The 24,510-nt window shown below is 37.1% G+C and overlaps 2 protein-coding genes across 7 annotated transcripts in view; both read right to left on the bottom strand.

Moving 5' to 3' along the window:
- Positions 1-288: 288 nt before the first annotated feature.
- On the bottom strand, positions 289-4,781 carry LOC149743322 (uncharacterized). Its single transcript, XM_089875830.1, has 6 exons — positions 4,596-4,781; positions 4,400-4,543; positions 3,991-4,107; positions 2,258-2,376; positions 1,501-1,630; positions 289-1,131 (listed from the first exon to the last, which is right to left on the bottom strand). The coding sequence occupies exons 1-6, from the start codon at positions 4,672-4,674 to the stop codon at positions 584-586; spliced, it is 1,137 nt and encodes a 378-aa protein (XP_089731956.1). The 5' UTR covers positions 4,675-4,781; the 3' UTR covers positions 289-583.
- Positions 4,782-5,452: 671 nt separating this feature from the next.
- Positions 5,453-24,510, bottom strand: part of LOC149743321 (zinc finger protein castor homolog 1-like) — a 40,544-nt gene continuing 21,486 nt past the window's right edge. For 3 of the 6 annotated variants that reach the window (XM_089875737.1, XM_089875728.1, XM_089875766.1), the window contains 32 exons: positions 23,684-23,774; positions 23,025-23,095; positions 22,635-22,738; positions 22,203-22,271; positions 22,032-22,122; positions 21,448-21,612; positions 20,962-21,134; positions 20,276-20,401; positions 19,649-19,800; positions 18,159-18,377; positions 17,471-17,578; positions 17,031-17,151; positions 16,640-16,754; positions 16,166-16,292; positions 15,839-15,889; positions 15,517-15,596; positions 15,017-15,069; positions 14,618-14,740; positions 13,526-14,113; positions 12,993-13,103; positions 12,530-12,617; positions 12,014-12,185; positions 11,420-11,694; positions 11,180-11,264; positions 10,533-10,625; positions 9,917-10,012; positions 9,511-9,607; positions 9,075-9,225; positions 8,413-8,621; positions 7,865-7,990; positions 7,336-7,470; positions 5,453-6,943 (listed from right to left, as the gene is read on the bottom strand). In XM_089875737.1, the coding sequence (XP_089731863.1) occupies positions 6,595-6,943; positions 7,336-7,470; positions 7,865-7,990; positions 8,413-8,621; positions 9,075-9,225; positions 9,511-9,607; positions 9,917-10,012; positions 10,533-10,625; positions 11,180-11,264; positions 11,420-11,694; positions 12,014-12,185; positions 12,530-12,617; positions 12,993-13,103; positions 13,526-14,113; positions 14,618-14,740; positions 15,017-15,069; positions 15,517-15,596; positions 15,839-15,889; positions 16,166-16,292; positions 16,640-16,754; positions 17,031-17,151; positions 17,471-17,578; positions 18,159-18,377; positions 19,649-19,800; positions 20,276-20,401; positions 20,962-21,134; positions 21,448-21,612; positions 22,032-22,122; positions 22,203-22,271; positions 22,635-22,738; positions 23,025-23,095; positions 23,684-23,774 (4,614 nt within the window). In that variant the 3' untranslated portion in view covers positions 5,453-6,594. Of the gene's footprint in view, positions 6,944-7,335; positions 7,471-7,864; positions 7,991-8,412; positions 8,622-9,074; positions 9,226-9,510; positions 9,608-9,662; positions 9,707-9,916; positions 10,013-10,532; positions 10,626-11,179; positions 11,265-11,419; positions 11,695-12,013; positions 12,186-12,529; positions 12,618-12,992; positions 13,104-13,525; positions 14,114-14,617; positions 14,741-15,016; positions 15,070-15,516; positions 15,597-15,838; positions 15,890-16,165; positions 16,293-16,639; positions 16,755-17,030; positions 17,152-17,470; positions 17,579-18,158; positions 18,378-19,648; positions 19,801-20,275; positions 20,402-20,961; positions 21,135-21,447; positions 21,613-22,031; positions 22,123-22,202; positions 22,272-22,634; positions 22,739-23,024; positions 23,096-23,683; positions 23,775-24,510 lie in introns of those variants that run through there. The other 3 variants (XM_089875746.1, XM_089875755.1, XM_089875775.1) reach the window with 3 other exon arrangements.

Below are 24,510 nucleotides of genomic sequence, written 5' to 3'. Positions count from 1 at the left end.
GTTATTTTTCTCATGTCTATGGATAAACGAATTTTTTTTCATGTTGTTTTTTCTTTTTTTTATGTTACGGATACAAGTGGTTTTTCATGCGTTTTTAGTGACCTATGGGTAGAGGCAATTGCTGTTAAGTGTCTTGCTTAAGAACACATACGCTTTTAATGGTAGCAGTGTGAGCCTTGAACCCATTACCCCTGGGTTACAGGCAGGCGCTAAACACTTTACCACAGCGCCGTAAATATCTCTTTTTTACCTTGCTTGTTTGTAAACAAAAACAGCAAAACAAAACTATTTTAATTTGCAGTATGGTAGTATAATTATCAATAGAAATAAAAACATTTACACAGGTTTGCGAGATACAGTACTGTGTGGTAAGATGGGACACCTTTAGCACATAATATCTCGATCGTGTTTTAAACAATTAACAATGCTGTTGGGAGTAGTGAGGATACCGTTTTATAACTCTTTAAATGTTCTTTATGTACTACCTTTAATGGGACGAGAAAACAGAATGAAAAAGTGTCCAATCTCCCCCACTTTACTATATATACATTTGATGCAAACGATTTTTACATTAGGGATTAATTTAATCCATCGATTTCAGCTTGCTGTAGTCGCTACTCCTTGTAATAGTAACGTGATCGGGATACATGCGGCTGACGGTAACTGAAACATTATCATCATACATGGACCGTGGCAACTTCTTTCTTCGTCTTGCATAGATTAACAAAGCTACTGCAAGAATACTAGTAGCGCCTAGAACGCCTACCACTATATAGATATAGCTCTGGTCTTTCGTGCCAGCAATTTGAGCCGAGTTGGGATCGGTCTTTGTAGAGTTTTTGCTCGGGCTTGTTGCAGGACTTGTAATGTTAAACAATGAACTCGTTTTTGGTGTTGTCATTGGTTTCATGGCTAGCGTAGAATTTGGTTGAAAATCGTAGGACGTTGTTCTGGTAGTATTGGATTCAAACCTTTTATTTGCTGTTGTTGATTTTGTTTTTACTGTAGTTGTTGCTGTTGTTGTTTGCGTTGTTGTCGCTGTTGTTGCTGTTGTTGTTTGTGTTGTTTGCGTTGTTGTCGCTGTTGTTGTTGTTGTTGTTGAAGGTTTTGGTGCAGCGTAGCTTGGTTGAACTAAAGTACAACAAAATTAAATATAAAACCCGTTTATCGATCTATATATGAGCATGCTAATAGTATATATATACAACAAAACACATTTCCTACAGATGGGTTACTAAATGCAAATTATTGACTGTGTAATAATATTCCGCACGAATAAATTTGCAAAATTTTTTCCACGGAAAATAAAAGCAGCGTCGAGCCTCGAACCCGTACTCTCTGTGCTCGAGACTGGCGCACAACCACTAGTCACGGTGCAAATAAATCTAATAATTTATTGAAACAAAATTTCGTTGGCATAACAGTTTGCACCTAATCCTAACGAGAAATTTCAGAAGAAATTGGAAACGGTTTGAATTTTTAGGGTAATTGGCGTCTTACCTTGACATTCGTTGGTTCCTGTTACTTGATTTAAACTAACATCATCAAGTAAAATGTTCCCACTACGACCGACCTTCCAATCAAAAGCTTCGATAACTATGATGCTGTTTTTCTGGGGTGGCAGGGGGACCTGGTGAGACATGTTTTGTTTTTTGATTCATTTATTTGACAACAGAGTGTATATGGTTTTCAATTGGTATTTATAAATAAATAAATTATTGTAACTTATTTGTCCTCGTGTGACGGGCAACGACAGTCCTTATAACACGGGTGTTCTGTTCCATACACCTCGTAATCACTGACCAGTTTCCACGTTTTTAACTTGGTAGGTAATTTTTTTTAATGGAGATTTTTCTTTTTTTAAGGGTGGGGAGACGGGACACGTTTACCATTTATTATCCAAATATCCGGGCCGTGTTTTTAATTATTAAGAACGTTTAAGGAAGTCGTGAGGATACGTTTTATAATTCTTTGAATGTTTTTTTTTACTACCAAACGGGTCGATAAAATAGAATGAAAAGCTGTCCCATCACCCCCCTCTTACTGTACTATGTTAATTTATTTATATTTGTGGAAATTTACACATTCGGTTTTGGTATAATAACATCTGTTTTGACAATTTAGATAAATCATTTCGCTAAAACTGGTTGTACATCGCAAATGTTTTCAATTACAAAAAAGAGAAGCGAGTAAAAAGGGCCACGATGCGAAAAACCTAAAATAAGTAGAATCCATTTAAATGGCAGTACTTAAATACCTTGGCTTGCCTCCATGCATTTCCTTGGTGACCTCTCAAGTTCCATAAAGGATTATTTGAATTGTCAAGATGCAGTCGGTCTTTTGCCAAGTAAACTGCCAAATGCCCCATATTTCTACCTAAAATCAAAAGACAACATTTTACTTTTGAATTCACGATTTGAGTAAAGTTACGAACTCCTGAATACTGTTAATAGTAGGTTGGGTTAAGATGATCCTTGTCAATCTCGTCTATCGTTCGATTTTGTGGCAAACAAAAAATACTCTTACAGTAATACATTAGGAGTGGGGGTATACGAGACACTTTAGCACATAATATCCAAACATTCCGATCGTGTTTTAAACAATTAACAACGGTCTATGGGAGTCGTGAGGATACGGTTTTATAATTATTTAAATTTTCTTTGTTTACTATCAAATGGGACGAGAAAATAAAAATAAAAGTGTCCCATCTTTCCTCATCCTACCATTACCGTATCCTCACGGCTCTAGAGGAACGTTGTTTATTGTTAATGTTAATAAACGATTAGGAAATATGGAACAGCATATTCTAACGCAACTCGCAGTACTATACAACTTATATAAAAAACTCGATGTAAAGCAAACAAAAAAGAAATTTAGAAACATGTAAACCGCAGCTGTCCTACAAATATTAAAAAAGTCTTTAGGATTTAGACTGTTGTTTTTGGCATAGTACCAGCCTTATATAAAGACCTTCTGTCAATTTACTTGCGTATAATTACGTTTCGTTAACCTTGGTTAAATTAAACAATATTTGTTCCATAAATTATTAAGGGGACATAAACAACTCTGAGCGTTTCACTACTTTCTTTTAAAGTGGAAATTAAAAAAGGAACAAAAATATTTATTTTTTATATTCTGATATTTCGCAGTATTGGTGTAACGGTCAAACAATTAAAGTGTTGTTATCCATTTGAACCCGCGCGTACCCTACATTAAGCGTTCATTGCAAATCGCATTGGGGTAATCAGGAAACATATTAAAGAGAAATTTCGGTATCATTTAGAATTGATTTTGATGTTTTAAAGATAAACTGTGGAGAAGATTTTATTACCAACACATATTACATAAACTGCGTTAAAAATTGAACGACCTTCAGTTTACTTTATGTAAATTTTGATATATTTGAAGATAAGTTATAATATTCATGTATTGTAGGGTGGGGGAAGATGAGACACTTTTTCATTCTATTTTTTCGTCCCATTCGATAGTAAACGAAAACGATCCAAACAGTTATAAAACCGCATCCTCACGACTCCAATAGACCGTTGTTAATTGTTTAAAACACGATCATGATATTTGAATATTACGGTTAAAGGTGTCCCATATCTTCCCGCATCCTACTATATATATAAAATAGTATGCGCCTCGAAATCTATTAGGTTTTATGCCTGTTTTTCAACACTTCAGTATGACGGGGTACGATGGAATACTGTTAGCACATAATAAAACAATGCGAAATAAACAGACACGAATATTATTGGCCAACACGGACAGTATTGTTAAAAACAGCTCCCGTTACACGAAGTATAGCAGGTTATACTTGTATCGTCCTACTTGGTAGTAAACAAAGAATATTTACAAAATTATACGCCGGTAACGACGGGACTCTAAAAAATCTCTGATAATTGCTAAAAAAAACGATCAGAAAATATGGATTTTAGATTCCAATACAGTACGTCAGCTTACCCTACAGTATTGTACAAGACCCACCTTTCATGAAATACCAGAATTTAAAGCAAGTAAAACTAGTCGTTGTTAGAGATCGACTGAGAAATTTTGCGGTTCGATTCATTCGATTCTTCGACTTAATGTACATGTATCCTCCACCTGCAGTGAAAGGATTGAATAAAAAATTTACTGACAGTTCTATACTGTAGTAAAAAAACAACATGCAGAAATTTTAAACCGTATAGTGCGGGGAAAGATGGGACACCTTTTCATTTTATTTTCTCGACTCATTTGGTGGTAAACAAAGAACATTTAAAGAATTATAAAACCGTTACCTCACGACTCCCATAGACCGTTGTTAATTGTTCAAAACACGATCAGGATATTTGGGTATTATGTGCTATAAAGGTGTCCCGTCTTCTCCCACCCATATATTTCTAAACGAACTTACCCCCGCCGTGGTCGTCGTTGGTCCCACTACCCTTCTGCTTTCCATTCGAGCCGTATCCTCGTTTCCAATTAAAATCATCGACGTTTTCATATTTTAACGCATTCCTCCAGCCGCACATATTGCGGTCAAAGTCGCAATCGATTCCTTGAAAAAATATTGTAATTGATAACATTTCAGATTTTTCTCGCGCTCTTACCGTAATTCTGAGTATTCGCTATTGTAACTACAAGAACTAGAATTCCAACTTGGCAGAGAAGAATTTTTTTTCCGTTCATATTTTTTTCAAAACAAAGATTGACGATCAGTAGTAAATGAATCAGTAACTCGACTTTGAATTTTCATTCTCACGAGTGGACTTTTCCCAGCGCTTGAGAGGATAAGTTTTTTTATCACGTGACTTCCTATTCGAGCCCTATCCGGTGTTGCACGTAGGTAGCACGGAAACGATCGGATTTAATTTGTTTCTATTTCTGCCTTTTGGTCGAACCGCGAGCCATTAGCTGACGTCACGACACCAGTCGTGCATGCCCGCAGCGTGTTTACAATTTTGTGAGCTCAAATTTAATAGAGAAAAGGTCATTTTTTTAAATGGGGTACAGATAGTTTTATTGAATTGAATATATAGTATTATGGGGTAAGATGGGACACCTTATCACAATATATCCAAATATCCTGATCGTGTTTTCAACAATTAATAATGGAAGTCGTGAGGTTACGGTTTTATAACTCTTGAATGTTCTTTGTTTACCACCAAATGAGACGAGAAAATAGAATAAAAAGGTGTCCCATCTTTCCCCACCCTACTATACAATTCCAATTTTTTCGTTCAAAATGAAACAAATATATCTATATTACTAGAGTAAGATGAATACGTTTAACATAATATCTAATATTTCCTAACACACTTTTAGAGTGGCAAGGCTACGATTACATAAATCTGTAAGTATTCTTTTTTTACCAAATGGTGTGATAAAAGTGAAGTAAAACATAAAAAAATATGAACTATTCTACTTCAACCGACTACAAAATGCCTATAAAATTTTTTAAAACAGGTTTGATAATTTTACCATGCAAAGTTTTATTGAAGATTCTATGTACAAAGTACAGTGCATAGGTCAAGGAAATCACTTCTCTATGCCACGTTCGTAAAATGAACGTAAACGGGCGTAAATACGCAGGTAAAAACACCGCCAGAATATTGGGCGACAATTTCATAGCACGGTTTAAGTTATTACTTCATTGAGAAAAATTAACTTAGTAAATGTAGCGTAGAATGTGAGACAGCAATTATAGATCGTATTGCTTGGAAAAGTACGTCTGTCACCGGAAAAAAAAGCTAAAAAAAATTACCTCTAAAAGGGGTAGGCTAGGGCCTAGGCTACGAAAGCCATTCGAACATAAAGGGCGAAAAATTAATATCATCACACAGTATTGTTCGCTAAATACTATGACCCACCGAAGAAAAACAACGAAAAGATTAAACAATAGTAAATATGGGCGATTGAATGGGGGAATAGTACGTAAAAGAAGCACGTTCAATTTTGAAGCACTCAAAAGCTTGAAGATGGAACAGAGCTTACGCCGTGTACGACGTGGCTTTGGAAATGTACCTGATCGTGTGGTATCGACATACAGGGTGTACGAAGTAAAATACATAAGCGTGATAGACTGATAAAAAGGGGGGAAGTATAATCAATAAATACGTGGTTACATTAAATTAACAAAACGTTTTTTTATAGAAATATCGGGAAAAGAAAATGCAAGACTCGACAAAACGCACAGGGTGTTAGAAGTAATAAATATAGAAGTTGCATCACAGTAAACGGTGGTTTGATGCTGCGTTCGCCTGAGCCAATGAAGAAAAACGTCAAGCTGCATTTTCACGATGCTGCAAGCTTGGTTAGTACGCAGTTCGATATACCATGCTGCATCATTGTACAGTACGATGTAGGTTAGAGCACGGGTTCGTGGTAAAAAAGTACGAAAAGGGCGTAAAAGTTGTAGTACAGAGTTCGTTTCAATTGATTACAGACACCATTATGGCTTTTAGCCTTCGCTTGGCGTACAGTTGATGTTCGTATATGCTCGTAGAAACACTGCTAGTCAAATGTATAGATAAAAACTTGACGCCTTTTAAAAACTTTGGTTTATACGGTCGGGAAGTTTGCTACACAGCGTCACCTTGCGCTTGTATTTTATAAAGAACCAACACCGGCGGGGACGCTAGAGAGACTAGCGGTTGAAGCGACGCCTCGGTCCTGCTGGTTTACAGAAAGATTCAGAGACCCAGCTAGCTCCATACCGCCGCCAGCGGACTGCACTTGCAAATACCTCGGGTCGAAATGAGCGGTCACGGCCGAGTAGGCAGGCGAGACGCTTGAGTGGTCATCAGTCACGGGACTAGGGGCATCGGAGCGTTGCACGAACGGTACAACAGGCGGGACAAACACAGGGGCGTATGTCTCCTGCCGGGAATGGCTTGTTGGGAACGAATGCATTTCGCCCATGTTTGGGTTGATGAACGGTTTGTACACAGTTTCTTGGCTGTCAAAGAATTTAAATCGTTGTTCAAAATGCCACATAGTATATTTGTATTTCAAAAGGTATAGAAAATAATAAAAAAGGGAGAAAAACGAAAATACGGATTTTTTTGCATTCTGTTAAATAATTTATACCGTTGTCGTAACTGCTACAGAGCGTATTTTGACTCCAAAAGTTGGTGAAATAATAAAAAAGAGAAAAAAAGGAAAACACGGCATTTTGTTTTTGTTTACTACCAAATAGGGCGAAAAAAATAGAATAAAAACATGTACCATCTTCCCCAAACTACTCCAAATGGGGCAAAAAAAGATAATGACAACGTAGACCATCTTACCCCAACATACATAATTTTTATTATATATATATTTTTTAACTATTTTTTGTTATTTTCTCACCTCATAGTAGAGCATACTTGAGCCAATATATTGTTACGTTTGTGTTTATTGGCGTGTTGTTCAATTCCTGATAAACCAACCACAGTGTATGAGCATCCATCTTGTAAGCAATGGAAGTGGGAAGTGTTTCGGTCCCTAAGTGAAAAAAAGGTATTTTTTTATAAGCATATAGAAAAAATGTAATTTTTAAATAAAAAAAAAAATTAAAAAGATAAGTTTCTAAATAAAAAAAAAATAGAAAAAAAAATATTCTGACATTTGCCTACTAATATAAAAACGTTCTAATTTTCTAAATGCAATTTTGTTCGTTTTTGAAACGCAATTACAAACAAAATTACGTCACCAAAATGCTGTATATTTTCCCATTTGACTAAAACGGCGTATATTTAGGGCTAAGACTTATATAAAAAATTCTAAAAACATGTGTTAAAATATCGCATGTACAACGATAAAGAAAGACAAAAAATTAAATCAATTTTACCCCAGACTTTTTGTTAAATAATCTAAATACCGTAAGTCATATATTTACCTATATTTGCAGTTCTCTCGCATACAATCTTCTTTTCCACGGAATCTTTCAAATCCGGATTGTTCTAATGTATCAGCTTTAACGTGTTGACGTCTATGCGTGCCTACCTTTGCACTGTCGGTACATCTGGGGGAAAAAATACATGGTAACTCGAGCAATACAAGTCGCACTATGATATGCTATAATATGCTGGTGTTATTATAGCACGGAGTTGAATGAACAAATGGTTTATTCTCGCCTGGCGGGACACGCCAGTCGTTATAACACGGAGTTTCTGTTTCTTACACCTCGTGACCGTGAGTTGCCAAGTGTGTAACTTTGTTAATGAGTGCTTTGATTATTTTTTTGTTTTGTTTTATGTAAGGCTGACAATTTGTTTACGCTATTAGTGACCACTGTGTTGGAGAAATTGCCGTTAAGTGTCTTCCCAAGGACACATACGCCCACAATGGTAGCAGCGACGAGCATTAAACCCATTAACTCTGGGTTAGAAGCATGCGCGGTAACCAACTGTACAACGACGCCTGAGAAAAGTGAAAAAAACTCACTTGAACGGGCAACGTAAGCAGTGAAAATGTGTGCTGTTTCCTTTGTATGGGCATCCGTCGAATGCACAGTCCTGTGTGGTCTTTATACGTTTAAAATCATCACGTACGAGCCCCGCCACACGTTCATGGTGCTGGTGGTGTTTGAACATGTGTGTACGACCAGTGAAACGGTAGTTACAGTCGTCTCGTATACAGTGGAAATGGGCGACCTGTGAAGAATGAATGTAACTTATTTAACCTTACGTGGAGGGGCAATGACAGTCGTTAAAAAAAGGGAGTTTTTTTGCATAAACCTCGTATGCGTTTACGACTTAAGCATGTAACTTTGTTAGCGATTTTTGTTGTGTTTTGTTTTGTTATACATGACTGACAACCTCTTTATCCTCGGACACGCCAGTCAGTACAACACGGGTGTTCTGTTTCATACACCTCGTGCCCGCTTCAAATTGGAAGTATGTAACTTTGTTGGTGACTAATGTATAGCTGACAATTTGTTCAACCCATTAGTGACCACTGTATTGGAGCAATTGCAGTTAAGTGTCTTGCTCAAGGACAAATACGCCCACAAAAATAGCAACCCAGCGTGCCACGCCACCAGACGTAACAAGCACAAGATACAGAATAACAATACGCATTATAAGATACAATATAACTTGATTTACCTTAAACATATAAGTACACATCGTATCACCGCAATTTTCAGATGATTCGAACCGTTTAAAACCTTCCATGACGTCATTGTTTAACCGAAACTTGGCGAAAACTGAACCAGCGGAACTGTTTGCTGGTTCGGGCGTTTTGTGTGCTGAGAATCTGGAAAATGATGATGGTGAAAATTAAGTATTGAGATATGTAAAAATGATTATGGCAAAGGACAAATAAACCCCACTTCACTATAGTAATCGTGTTCTGATCCAACTCTGGCCTGCACCCCAGATGGCGCGCCCAACCGTACGGACCGCACATATATAGACTATTTCAACACTGAAAAAATTAGGGCCTCAGCCACAGAAATTCTTTAAGGTTGGGAAACACTTTTTCGTAAAGCCTCACACAACGTTTCTTGGTTTGGCAACACTGTACAACTTATGAACTTACTCTGATGTTACAGGGGTGGAAGGAATAATTTGTTCATTAGTTTGCATCATGTGTTGACCCTCGTCATCCGCAGTGTTTCCAATATCTGTGCCATATTCTGCGAAATTATGATATATTAGCAAATTTGGAAACACTGCAACCAGATGTTTGAAAAATGTTCACAGTTTTTAATCTTTAATTCCGACCGCATAGATTTCTAAAATTCAAAGATTGACTTTTAATACACGCATTAAGTTTTATTTTTTTGTAAAGTTAGAAGCAGAAAACGTATTTTTTGTCAACAACTGTTTTTTTAAAATTACGATTTTCATTAATGTATTCTGCTTTATTGAAAAATTTTGCATGAAAAATATTTTCAGTGAATACTACAAAGTATTACGTCACCAAATGACGTCATTACACTCACCGTTGTTGGAGCTAGAGCCAACACTGTTCGAATCCATATCAAGGTGTGACGCACCAGCGGTCAAATCTAAAACTTCATCGCTGGAAGTATCGTCGTCTGTATAATGGATTACAAAATGGCGTTACTTGGTGAAAAAGCAAACTAATGTATACAGTTGAATGAATGAATGAATGTAACTTGCTTTATTCACGTGGCCGGAAAAACGAAAGTCGCTATAACATACACCTCGTGTAAGCGTAACATAACATCCACCTCGTGCGTTAAAATAGACTGGTACGCAGTTGTGAACAAATATAAACTTTTTTTATCCTTGCGTGGTGGGGAACGACAGTCTTTATATTAGTGTGTTCTGCCCCGCACCTCATGTTCGCTGACGAGTTCGTTTTGGGGCGAATTTACGAAAAAAAACCCAAATAAATCACCATGTTAAGCTCCGGTGACAATGTTTTTCTATAAGACACTCATTCAAGCACTACACGAATTAGGTCCAAGAAAATTACTCCTTACCAGTGCGTAACGGAGGGCCTTTAAAAAATGTCAAAAAATCGGGTATAATCCGGTATTGAATAAACATTAGATGGTAATGCATTTAACGGAGTATTTAATGTCAACTTACCGTCATCATCATTGAATGTACTGTTGTTTAGGTCTGGAGAACTCGGCTCTGTAGCGCCCACGTCCGATTGGTTCATTTGAGCAGCTTTTACACCTGGGAGATTTCAATATATTTATAAAGGGATGTTCGTAGTCGTACGATTGAATGTAAGTTGTTTCATCATCGCGAACGACCATCGTTATCACACCGGTGTTCTGTTTTACACTCCTTTTGAGTTAATATGTATGTAACTTTGTGGGTATGACATTTTTTAATGTATGGCTGACAATTTAGACAACCCATTAGTGACCACTGGGTTGGAGAAGCTGCCCTTTAGTGTCTCGGCCAAAGACCTATACGTTCACATAGGTAGCGGTGACAAGGCTTGAACCCGTAGCCACTACGCCACGGCAGCATATATTAAGTTATAGTAAGGTGGAGAAGAATGGGACACTTTTTGCACATAATATCCAAATATCCTGATCATGTTTTAAACAATTAACAACTATCTATGGGAGTCGTGAGGATACGGTTTTATAATTTTTTGAATGTTCTTTGATTACTACCAAACGGGACAAGAAACTAGAAAGAAAAGGTGTCCTATCTTACCCCAACCTACTAGATGCACTAAATTAGTGTAAAGTGACGGTGTGTTTAAAGTTAATTACCTCTTGATATTTGGTCCAAAACTGCCAGTTGTTGCTGCGTAAGTTCTGTGGTTGGATTCGCTTGATGCTTGTACCCATAATCATGCTACAGGAAAAAGTATATTTATCAGGTACTGTGTCTCTTGTACTAGCATTGTGGCCTAGAAATATACATGTCTAAAAACTGTAGCATCCAGGAATAGTATCAAAAAAATTGATTTGATGTTGTTTTATTTATATGTTACACAAAAAAGAACCCACCTCATCGCGCTCTGTAGCGTCACCTGGTCGCTGCTCTATCTCGTCCGCTTCGTCCACTATAAGCGGCAGAGAGTCGTCACCAGAATCTACATTACTGTGATCGATATCGGCCACTGTACTGTTGGTATGCAGGTCTCGTCCGTGGTAAGAACGACCTAGCATACGCCTAAGGTGCTTGCGTACGTGTGTTGACATTTGGTGTTTGTATTGAAAGGCAAACTCGCAGTCAGCGCGTATACAATGGTAGTGACTGAATAGACCGTTGTACTTGCAGCCTGTAGAAGTAAAACGGTTGTGTTAAGGTCCATATTTAGGTATTTAATGAATGTTTTTTATTTATGCTCGCGTGGCGGAGCAACGACAGTCGTTATAACACGGGTGTTCTGTTTCATACACCTCGTGTCCGCTTACAAGTTTTCGCGAGCGTACTTTTGCGGCGACAACAAATAAAATAAATGAATGAATGTAACTTGCTTTATCCTGGCGTGGCGGGGCAACGACAGTCGTTATAACACGGGTGTTCTGTTTCATACACCTCGTGCCAAGTTACAACATATACAATTTTGTTAGTGATCATTATTGCCAAAATCTTACCAAATTTCGCGCACTGCTCCTTCTTGGTATAATACTTGAACCCGCTCGCTTCACGCCTCGCAATCTTTTCATGTTTCTTCATATGCCATGGCAGCTTAGATGTCCCAATAGTGACAAACTGACAACCAGGTTTCAAGCAATGGTAATGCCCACGAAGTCGGAATTCGCAGTTCTGTGGAAGAAATAACCGCATTTTAGGACAGGACAGTCACTTTATTTGTTTGCAATTTAATTACACTACGTAGCAACGTGTGTAGCAACACAATATGTAGCTACAGATTTAAGCTTAAACTGAAGTTTAACACATAATAGGATGGGGGAAGACGGGACACCTTTAGCACATAATATCCAAAAATCCTCGTGCTTTAAACAATTACCAACGGTCTATGGGAGCCGTGAAGATACGGTTTTATAATTCTTTGAATATCATTTGTTCACTAGCAAATGAGACGGGAAATGAAATAAACAGGTGTACCATCTTCCCCACACCTTACTATTAAGAAGTAATCAACGTACCGGCTTCGGGCAGTTCTTTTTCACGGTGTAGCTGCGAAACCATTCCTTTGCAGACCGTGCGTAGCCTTCCAAACTATCGTGGGCTTGTCTGTGGCGGAAAAATCCAGTTTTAACCAGTTTAATCAAGTTTCAAAACAACTAAGTTAAATGTAACGCATTTATTCTCGCGTGACGAGTCAAGGACAGGGGTGTTCTGTTTCATACACCTAGTGCCAGCTAACGAGTTACCACATATGTAAGTTAGTAACATTTTTTTAGGTTGGAGCATTTGCTGTTAACTGTCTTGTCCAAAGACACAAACGCCCACAATGATAGCAGAGACGAGCCTTGAACCCGTGTCCTGTAGCTTAGAGACAGGCGTGCTAACCATTGTGGGCGTATGTGTGCTTGGACAAGTCATTTAACAGCAATTGATCAAACCTGAAAAAAACGTAAAAAAATTACTTAGAAGTTTCGCACTTACCGATGCGATTGTGCCTTTCCTAAGGACTTGCATACATAACGACAACGGTTTAAGGTGCAGTGCCAGTGGTTCTGGTTTAAATACTTGCAGTCTTGTCGTGTGCATGACATCCTGAAAATAAAACAGTTACTTTGAATTCTACAAGATATAAAAGTTTTGTTTTAACTAGACATAGCCAGATGTAGCAACCACGCTTTTTTATTCCTATTAAATGCAAATATGTTTCACCCAGAAGCGTGGTTTAACGACTGTTGTTTTGTCGCCATACCTTGTGATTTTGTTTTAAACACTTTTTTAATCTTCACTACCTTAATCGAAGAGACAAATAACAGTTTGTAGGGTGGGGTAAGATGGTACATGTTTCCCCGTCACATTTGGTAGTAAATACGTAATATTCAAAAAATATTTATATCCGTATCCTCTGGGCTCCTAAAAGACCGTTGTTACTTGTTAAAAACACGGTTAGGAAACATTAGATATTATGTGGTGATTGTGTCTCATCTTACCCCACAGTAATATAATAATATTATTACCCAGGTCTAACGTGCAGAAATCCCTCGTCCGAAAAACGCGAGTTTGCTTTTGCTTGGTTAGATTGCCCGTCGAATGCTGCTGTGCTGGGGATCGGTATGTTGTTAGGTGTAGGCACAGTAGCGATGCTTGTCCTGGCCGCCTGGTTGCTCACTATGTTAGCGATAATTGAGTTTTGCAGCATTGCAAAGGCCCCTGTGTTAACTGCGTCTCCGGGCCGGGGGTAATTTTGGAAAAAATTTGCAGGTTTTTTGTCCGCGACCATCTGGGATATGTAATTGTACATTGCTTGTTTTCGTTCCTCGTTAACGCTTTCATTACTGTTAGTTACAGTGCTTGTAGTGCCTTCATAACCGCTGCGACTGAGGACTATATTCCTGGGTGCAATTTGTGCGATTGGGGCCACTTCCGGCGCCGGCTCTGGTCGATTTTCCGGCCGTTTGGTGACGGAAAGAGCTATGTACCCTGGAGGGGGTGAACCGTCGTCACCGCTTCTACTGTTGTTAGATTTATCTTGCAGAGCAGGATAGATAGGAAAGCTGGGGGAGATAGGTTGATCTACACCAGCGTGATCCAGTTTTTCATGGAACCTGAAATAAAGATAAAAATATGGGTAATTGTGGTGTGTATTGTTATCCAATAGGCAGACGAGATATGCTGTTTTTGACAGCTGCCATTTTATCAAATTAACCATACATGGAGCGCCGTTGCGCGCGCAAGTGTTTAAATAAATGAATGTAATTTGCTTTTTCCTCGCGTGGCCGGAAAACGACCGTCGTTATAACACAGGTGTTCGTACACCTCGTGCCAGCTTATGTGTTACCGTGTATGTTACATACCTATAGCCCTCTAGTATCGAGGACTAAGGTTGCTACCATTGTGGATGTGTAAAAAAATCCAAAAAATATTTTTCACCCAAAAAGTTAAAAAATTGTTCACTGATAAGCGGGCAAGAGGTTTATGAAACGCAACACCGGTGTTGAACGACTGCGAGGATAAAGCAAGTTACATTCATTCATTCATACAACTCTTTATAAATGTAATATTGTATACATAATTTGCGTCATTGTAAAAAATGGTTTAGAAAAACTTACTTTGTGTGGTTAAGCACTGGTAACCTCTCTGTGAACACAGCACAACAATCTTGTACAGCGCAGTGGAAGTGATATTGGTTATGAAACATACAGTTCGAGATCGGACATTCATCTGGACCAAGTCTGAAAAAAAAAACACAAAAAAGTTTATAGTGAATATTTTAACTGATATACGAGTTAGGACAGATAAATTACAAAATTGATGTTTTTTTTCTTTTTTAAATATTTTTACATTTTTTTATATTCTCCGTTGTATGTTCTATTCTATATGGATGAGGGCGCGCAGTATTTAAAACATGGGCCCTAGGATTTAGCCAAAATTGACCCATTAACACGTCATATGATATGTTATAGCTTTTGGTTTAAAATAAATTGCATTAAACAAAATAATTCACTTACCCGCGGAAGTATTTCAACACGGAAGGTGACGGCGTGTTAGAAATTTCCAGCGCCTGAAATGATACAAAATTTGTTAATAAAAATGAATGTAACTTGTTTTATCCTTTCGTGGCGGGGCAATTAGGACAGTCGTTATATTATAACACAGGTGTTCTGTTTCATACACCTTGTGCCCGCTTACCAGTTATCACATATTTAACTTTATAAGTATTTAATTATTATTTTTTTTGGTTTTTCATTTCTTTTCTAATGTATGGCTGACAATTTTACAAACCAAATCGATCATATCATAACCCTAAGTGACTATATCACTGTAGGTTTTGCAATTGCTGAAAAGTGTATCGCACAAGGATATTTATACCACAGCGCTAATAGTAAAAACAGCTGATTTAAGATTGCGCATTCTATTTGAATAAAATTTAAAAGCGACAGTTCGGCCGCGTTTGTACCAAATCGGAATCAAGGAAAAAAAGGATGTGCTTGGGAAATTTTGAAATTACCGTTTGATTGTTCTCTTCTTTGTTGTAGTTTTCATTGGACGATCCACTTCGAGACGAAAGGTTTAAAACTTGTCCTCCGTCTGTAAAGAAAATTTGATTAATATGGGTATATATTACAAAATAATTACTCATAAAAAATTTACATGAGACTTGAAAGCAGGCACGAGGTGTATGAAATAGAACATTGGTGTTATAACAACTGTCGTCGCCCCGCCATACGCGAGAATAAATAATAAGTTGCATTTATTTATTTATTTAGTGATTTTCGTTCAGTCGCTTTCACATAAAAGCTATAAAGACATAACACATAGTCAAAACTTACCTTGTTGTTTTTGTTGAGTTGAGTTTGTTTCACTGTATTCAATTTGCTCGGCTGAAGACAAGAATATATTTTAGGCCTATTTCAAAAGGAGTCATACAACTAGTTTTTAATACAAAATGCACCCATTTTTTTATTACAAAAGTACACCTATTTTTTTAGCAAAAATGTCTCTTTTTTACTACAAAAAACACCTATTTTTATTACAAAAGTACAAATACATTTAGAAGACAAAAAAACACCATTTTTACGTATTTTTATAGCCACCTATTTTTTTACGCTGATCGACAAAAAAAAAACAGAAATTAAAAAAATCCAAACAATTCTTACCGTGGGTTCTCTGCTGTTGTTGCCACGACGATTCTGCATTTGGGGAAATCCCCCTCTCATGCCAGCTCTCTTGTTGGTTAGATTGATCGCCATTAAATTGCTCGTAGTTGGGCGAGTTGTTTATTGGCTGAGTGGAAAAGATATTTAATGTTTGAAAAAACTTTCAAAAATGTTTATTGCTGTTTTAAAAAAAAAGTTAAAGTTATTAATTAAATTTTCATATTTTTTTTCATTATCTATATTTTCGGTATTTTTAACGAAACTTTTGTTTTTTATATAGATAGAGTGCGACTAAATATAAAAGGTAACTGGTGATGTAAACTTAAGAGAAATAGTTTGACTTATATATACAAAGCATAGATACAAACTTATAAATTTTCAGCAACTAGAATATGACTGAATTATTTATTAAACCTTCTAAAAAAACACATAATTTTCTGAAGCAGAAAAATTGAAATTCAAGCGTGCATATACCTGTTGTTCAGTCGCTTCAACGTACGTAGGTGGTGGTCGTTCATACGAACTATTACTCTGCGTACTCATAACCCCTGGCGATGTTGACGTCATTGCTTCACGTTGCTGGTCTTCCCTAGAGAAATAAGTATCGTTATAGCTGGTATATTAGTGTATTTGTGTAGTGTTAGGGTAATGGGGCAAATCCTAGGTTTTTTAGAAAAGGACCTCACCCATATAGAATATATCGTTTTTAGTGCTGTAATTTTGGAGTAATGGGAAAAAAAACTTTTTTTAAGGCAGACTAACTGTTATACATGTAAACAAATAAAAAAACTTAACAAAAAAATGTATAAACTTGTATGGTACTTATTCATTACGACATGATAATTATAAAAGTCGCGTAAATTACCTTCTGGGAAAACTGCCATCGTGTCCGGGTAGTGTGGGAGATATAGCAGCTGATGTTGGTAAGTAAGCTTGGTATTGTTCGGTCTTTGGTGAGAATGCGGCCAAGTTACGAGGCAGTGCAGCTGTGTAGAGAAATGTGTTAATGGTAAAGCCTATAATTTTTAGCCTTTTAGTGAAAAAAAATGTACAAAAGAGATCTTCTGGACATTTTTTGTATAGGGGGTAAGAGATCTCCTTAAAAATGGGTGAAAGTGGTTATTTAAATATTATGTGCTAAAGGTGTCCCCTCTACTATATACGTGGTAACTCGCAAGCGGGCAGGAGGTGTATGAAATAGAACACACGTGCGTTGTAACGACCGTCGGGGCCCCGCCATGTAAGATTAAATCCAGTTACATTTATTTATTTATACATAATTCAGTTTTAGTTTTTTTGGATTACCTGCTGCCACTGAACTTGGTATTGAAGCAAGAACCTTCTTTGCTGCTTCTTTGAACGCTGAAGTTAAATTTCCGTTTCTTTGCTCGAATAACACGGGTGCAGCTGGACCTATAGTAAGGAATGGGTTATGTAATATGTATTGTTTCGTGTAACGTTTCTTTTGTATATTGGCGAGATTCTAAGACACTACTTTATCAAAATTTTACGTTACGTTGCCCGGTTTCAGAGACACCTAATGTGGCATATCAAGAAAAAATTAAAAATTTGTATATGTATAAAAATGCTCAAATGTGATGTAAAGGTACCACCAAAATTTCAAAACATCAAATATGAAAAAAATGCTTCAGGGGAACCTAGATTGCCTTTAAAATGGTAACGGTAGGTTAAGTCTGGCCTAAATCTCAGTTCCCATTGCGTGTCAAGCTGTAGGACCGCGCCCGCGAAGAAAAGAATTAAATATATTACGTTAGGGTAATATAGCAGAGTGGGGGAATATGGGACACCTTTTCATTCTATTTTCTCGTCCCATTTGGTAGTAAACAAAGAACATTCAAAGAATTGAACAAAAAACGACTCCCATAGACCGTTGGTATTTAATTAAAACACGATCAGGTGTTTAGATGTTATGTTCTAAAGGTGTCCCGTCTCCCCCACCATACTATAAGAGATTTTGGAAAAGTCGACGTACGGTTTAAGAAGCTGGCAGCAACGAAAGGAGAGAAAAAGGGAAGAACGAAATTTGGAGGACGGTTGCCAGGGGTAACCATGTAGGGGTGGACAGAAGGAGAGCGGACGAGAGAAGAAAGAGGAGTGACGTTGGGGGCGCTCGGTACAGCTACCGTTGCCCTAGGAAAGAGAGATATGGACGCCGGGCAAGTTGTTGTTGTTGGGGCGTTTGTTGTTGGTGCTGGGGCAAGAGGATAGAAATAAGGGTTTGGTAAAAATAATGTTCGAGTAATAATATGTGAACAATTTCAGAGAATTTATTTTTTGATTTCGTAAAAATAATGTTCGTGTTACAATATACTAAAATTTTCGAAGAATTATTTTATTTTTTGGGGTATTCTAATTTTTGTAATATAGGTGTAAAATTTAGAAAAGACATAACGAGCCACTGAGTTGGAGTAATTGTCGGTAAGTGTCCTACACAAGGACACATGTGCCTATAATGGTAGCAGCGTCGAGCCTTCAGACGCGCTAACCACTATGCCAGCATCGATCACAGTTGTGTTTTTGCTAAAAAGGAGATCTATATAAACCTAAATATATGTAAAAAAAACTATTTAAATATAAAAATCAACAATATATATGTTGCAACGACCATTAACTGCCAGTTAGGGCTGTGAAAAAGTTAACGGTTAACCGAACCTATTCCGAACCTATTCCGAACCTATTCGGTTAACCGCTTACGGAAAGTTCAAGTCGTTAACCGAACTATGACGTCATAGGGCATAAACGTATATCAATATCGGCCTTGTTTACACGAAAGGCGCGTGTTCGCGTTCGTTGATTGGTTCTTCGCGATAAGACAGAGTGCGCAGTGACGCTGTTGCTTTGATCGTGCCCTACAACTGCAATTAGGTCGTCAATCTTGATTGGTAATACCGCAGGCTAACTAGTTTTGCAACATCATATTGGCGTAATACACAACTTAAATGTTTCCCTCAGCCAAGCAGCATGTTTATTACGAAAAAGCAGGCATTCACACGTGGATTCATTGCATCATAATAGCGATTGTTTGACCTGGCAATTGATTACGACATAATAGCAATTCACACGTTGATTATCTGCGTCATTATTGCAATTCACGCGTTGATTATTTAGCCAGCAGGTGCTTTAAAACAGGTTTAAATACAACTAAGAAAGCATTACTTTGACGTTAAGAACGTTTGCGCGTGTATTGCAAGCATAGTCCGTACGTACATCGCAAAGATGCCTTTAAATTCGCGTAAGAAAAGCGATAGGCAAGACGCTTTTAATAGGACTACACTTGTAACGGTTAAACAAAAAAACGGAAAAAATCACAGCCCCACTGCCCGTAGTTATATGCTTGTCTTAAAGGTTCTAAAGACGAGCTTTCGTACAGCGTAACTGCAAACGAAGATTCAATCACGTTTTGTAGTTTTTTTGTAAAATATTTATATAGTTAATCCCTTGATAATAAGTTGTGTAACTTACTGCTTGTAGCTCCATCTGTTCCCATGAGGTCATGCCGATCATGCTTGCGCTTGTGCGACACCATCTGGCTAGTGGAAGTAAACGCGAAGTCGCAGTTTCGACGTAGACAGTGGAAATGGTTGGCGGTTCGGTTCCAAGTACAAGACGGGAATCTGAACCGGTTTGAATAACGTTAGTTTAAAATAAGGAAATGGCAGGCTACTTTGGAACGAATGAATGAATGTAGTTTATTTATCTTTGCAGGGCAGGGTAATGACAGTAGTTGTAACACGAGTGTTCTGTTTCATACACCTATAGTGACCGCTTACGAGTTATGTGTATGTAACTTTGTAGGTGATTGGTTTTGACTGCTTTTAGGTGGCAGTTTAGACAGTACATAAATGACCACTGGATTGGAGAAATTGTAGTTAAGGGGGGAAAGTACGTATACTAACATTGTGTACAAATGTGGTTGCTTTAATCAAATCAAAATAACACAAAACTTGTCTCTATGTCATAACGTGTAACACAAATTCTATTTATCTCTTAATAAATAAATACAACGAAAATCAAATTAAATAAAACAGCAAGGGTACCAGTACGTTAAATATATATTTTAATGTAAATTAAACTTAAATGGCGGCTTACTTGCATGATTCGTTCTTATAAAACTTTTTAAATCCCTGGCGAGCATAAGCGTCATCGCGCATGTGGTACGCCTTATGTTTCTCGATGTCACATTTGTTTTTGAAGGTGAAATTGCAGTCGGGACGACTGGATAAACAAGAGAAGGGTTATTTAGGGTCGAAATCGACCGACGAAAAGCGGAAAACAGTCGCGAGTTCACAGACATATCACATATGTAATGTCGTTCGAGTTCGGTTTGTTATTCCAAGTTTTCTGATGCATAGGAATATACATATAGTAAGATGGGGGGAGATGGGACATCTTTATTACATATTATTTTAATATCCTGCTAATCATGTTTTTAACATTTAATTAAAATCTATGTGAGTCGTGAGGATACCGTTTTATAATTCTTTGGATGTTCTTTGTTTACTACCAAATATGACGGGTACATAAAATGAAAAGCAGTCCCATCTTTCCCCACCCTACTACACAAGCCTTTATTTTGAAAGACTGCTAAAAATCCTAAAAACATTCAAAAAATTTTAAAACCGTTTTCTCACTACCTAAACACTGTTGTTTTAATTTTTCAAAACACGATCAGGGTATTTAGGTATTATGCGCTAAAGGTGTCCCATCTCCCCCACCCTACTATATACTTATTGAATTCGTAGTAATAAGATTGTGGAAAACCCACTAAAACTTACGTGCAGTGAAAGTGGGTAGTCCGTTGCATGATAAACGGGCAGTCTTGCATGCCACACGATTCAGTAGCACGATATCGCTGAAAACCGTTGCTGACGAATTGCTGGTTCTTTTTATGGAAATTCTCATGCGTCATTACGTCAGAGGTGCTAGTATACACCTTGGTGCAGCTCGTCTATAAAAAATGTTTTGTTTTTTTTGTTTTTTTTGAAATATAGGTTTCTGTATATTAAAAAAAAATATTTTCGGAATTTTTAAGTAGGGGTTTATGTAATTTAGAAAAAATAATTTTGTATTAAAACAAATATTTCGGATTTTATGTAATATCTTAGATTTTAAAGGTACTTAGTTAAAGTTTTGACAAAACAGTGATTTTATTGTAGGAGTGAAAAATAATCACATAGATATGAACAAAATAGTGCGTAATATTTCCCAAAAAAGCTACTTTAACAAATAAAAAATATTTATGAAAACATAACATAACTTACATATAAACAGTGATAGTGTGTGCTTTTTCCATTAAGGTGGCAGTTACCAAACTGAGATGTACAGTCGTCTGTAGGGGCAAACCTCATAAACCCATGCGCTAATGAGTTATCTCGTTTCTTATGCATGTTGTAATGCCTGATTACGTCGGACTTGTTGGTGAATCTCTGCAGGAAAAATGTATGAATGTAAAAAGTAGGGGAAAGTATAAGTATAATTATGACCCCAAATATTAACATAGCATTAATTTGGTTATATTAGGCTGGTGGAAGGTCTTAAGAGGTTGGTTTATTAGACGGGCTGGAGGTTTTTTATGGGTTATAGGTTATTTGTTATATACGGATTAGTAGTATAGTAGGATGGGGTAAGATGGGACACCTTTAGCACATAATATCCAAATATCCTGATAGTGTTTTAAACAATTACCAACGGTCTATGGGATTCGTAAGGATACGGTTTTATAATTCTTTGAATGTTCTTTGTTTACTACCTAATGGGACAAAAAAATGAAAATGTGTACCATCTTACCCAACCCTACTATACTAGACATTAAAAAATAATAATATTAAAACCTAAGGGGTCGCACCTGGAAATTGCAGTCGCTGTCTGTACAGTGAAAATGGTCTCTGTTGATATGAGGGCACGAAGATTGCATGCAAGAGTTTTTAGCGGTAAACCTGTAAGCAAACACGTTGTATAACTATACACAAGGAACACATTGGTAACAAAGAACTTCTGGAAATTAAGTGGAACTTACTTGGTTATGTATTTATCAAAGACGTCTTCGTCGAAATTCATAGGATCTAGGGTGCCCTTCTTAATTGAGCTGTAAGGAAGCATTAGAATTAATGGACATAAGCGCTATTAGTTATTATTACATTATAACAGCATTATTATCGGCGTAGGTCGAAAAATAAAGGGATGTTTTGAGAGGAAAAAATGTATGCCTTTTTATGACCATTTTTACTGTCAAAAGGCATCTTAAAAAATAATAATGGTAAATAATGTGTTTTTTTCAATTATAATTGTCAAAATGAGCTGTTACCTTCGTTATATACATTCACAAACAACCAGTTATTTAAGACTTGTTTTAACCACTTTAGGTTTATTGACAAATATTTTTGTAGACCAAAAAGCTACTGTATATACCTATTAAACAGACAAATATCCAAGTAACTTATATACGTACCCCACACCACTGGATACAGTGCCTGCTGTAATGGTGTCCATCGCGTCTGCGCTTGTAGAATAACGTGCAGTCGGTGGGGTGACCGCGTTGGCCATGGTAGGGGACTGAAATGTACAGTTGTTACCTAATATGTTCGAACAAAGTGACGTCACGAAAACATGCGACGTCACGCACATGAATGACGTCAAAAAACATGTGACGTCACGTTCGCGCCGTAACGTCACGTTTATGAATGACGTCACGGAAACCTGTGACGTCACGTTCACGAAAGACGTCTCGTTCATGATTGACGTCACGTTCACGTGTTGACGTAACGTAACGTTCATGAATAACGTCACAATCACGAGATGACGTCACGGTTAGGAATGACGTCACAAACTTGTTACGTACCTGGTTAAAGAAACTTTGCGATCGTTTAAAAATCTTCTGCAGTGCATCTGTGCCTTCAACCCTTGAACGTTCTGAAAGAAAGTTACGCGTATTGTGAGTTAAGGGGATAGCAACTGAAAACTGCAACGTTGTGGAAATGGAAAGCGTCGTGACCTCATTGAAAGTTGTTAGTAGTTGCGGCAAAAGTTGATTAATCAAGCGAATCCTAACAACCGCTGCTGTATGAATCGCAACGAGTGATTTCACTCGCAATCGATTTCCGCTATTTGTTTGTTGATGTTAGTAATACAGTTTTATAGGAAATAACACCGTATTTGTAAAATGACATAATATTATATTCTATATCGGCGAGGTTTTTGTCGAATACAAAAAAGAGGATTTTTTACATAGCCTAATGGTTTTTTATCATTACATATAGTAGGATGGGGGAAGATGGGACACCTTTTTATTTTATTTTCTCGTACATTTTAGTAGTAAACAAAGAACATTCAAAGAATTATAAAACCTTGTCCTCGCGACTTTCATAGACCGTTGTTAATTGTTTAAAACACGACCAGGATATTTATATATTTTGTGCTAAAGGTGTCCCATCTTCCCCCATCCCACTATATCAACAACAAAAAATACAAAAAGTAACATTCTACATACTAAACGCATACCTGAATTGGAAACTAGTGAAGCCATCATGGCAGCAACTGCAGCTGGTGGAATGTTAGCGGGGAATGGCTTGGGAATTCCATGTCCGCCCTGCTGTGAATATTTCGTTATTATGTTAGACTCATAACAACAGCCGTTTATTAGATGCAATTATTAAATTGATGTTAGTAATAGGTCGTTCGTAGTTAAAGGGGATATTCGTACCAAATTATTTTTAATACTTGAAAATTCTATTGCCGCTTTCCTATAGCAACTGGTACAACGGGTGCGTAAACAAAACGACACAGAATTTGTATTCCTTACAGTAAAGTAATAATATGGTAAAAAAATATTTTTTATTTTTTATTAATATTTTTTTTCTATATTATGTTTTGGCTCATCTGGCATCTGGTATATAAAACGTTAAGTTTTAATCCAACATTCCGTCTGCCATATTCGGTAAGATTTTACTCCAATAAAATTAACCTCTTATAAGCCGAAAATACGATCTTTTTATTATGCACGATATCGGAAATCATGAAATAATATGGAAATTAGTGGTGTTGGAGTGATTAGATTTTGACCGAATCTAGTACGTGATCAAGCATGTTCAATTTCCCTTGGTAGGGACAAAGCCTGTGACGCTGAAAGTTCATTTTATAACCTGTCGCATTGAATAAGTAGCTGACGTCGCTAAATAGGATAAATTTCGATGAATCACCGAATGCATAATCGAACTGTATGCGGTATACCATCTGTGCGTTTAGGCACAGTCTACTAGAGATGTGAAAAGTAAATTATCAAGTCGTATCTCTCTACTCAGTCTCTAGTGGGCTGGGAATTAGGTATT

The sequence above is a fragment of the Ciona robusta genome, chromosome 1 (assembly GCF_009617815.1).
Source record: "Ciona robusta chromosome 1, ASM961781v2".
Classification (NCBI taxonomy): domain Eukaryota; kingdom Metazoa; phylum Chordata; class Ascidiacea; order Phlebobranchia; family Cionidae; genus Ciona; species Ciona robusta.
The sequence above is the reverse complement of the archived record's forward strand: the minus strand, read 5'-3'. Positions and strand labels throughout refer to the sequence as shown.

Coding starts and splice junctions, on each gene's coding strand:
- LOC149743322 (XM_089875830.1), bottom strand. CDS start 4,674: ATGAACGGAAAAAAAATTCTTCTCTGCCAAGTTGGAATTCTAGTTCTT. Junction 4,108..4,399: donor CAACGACGACCACGGCGGGG/GTAAGTTCGTTT, acceptor CTTTCACTGCAG/GTGGAGGATACATGTACATT. Junction 1,132..1,500: donor AGGAACCAACGAATGTCAAG/GTAAGACGCCAA, acceptor GTTGTACTTTAG/TTCAACCAAGCTACGCTGCA.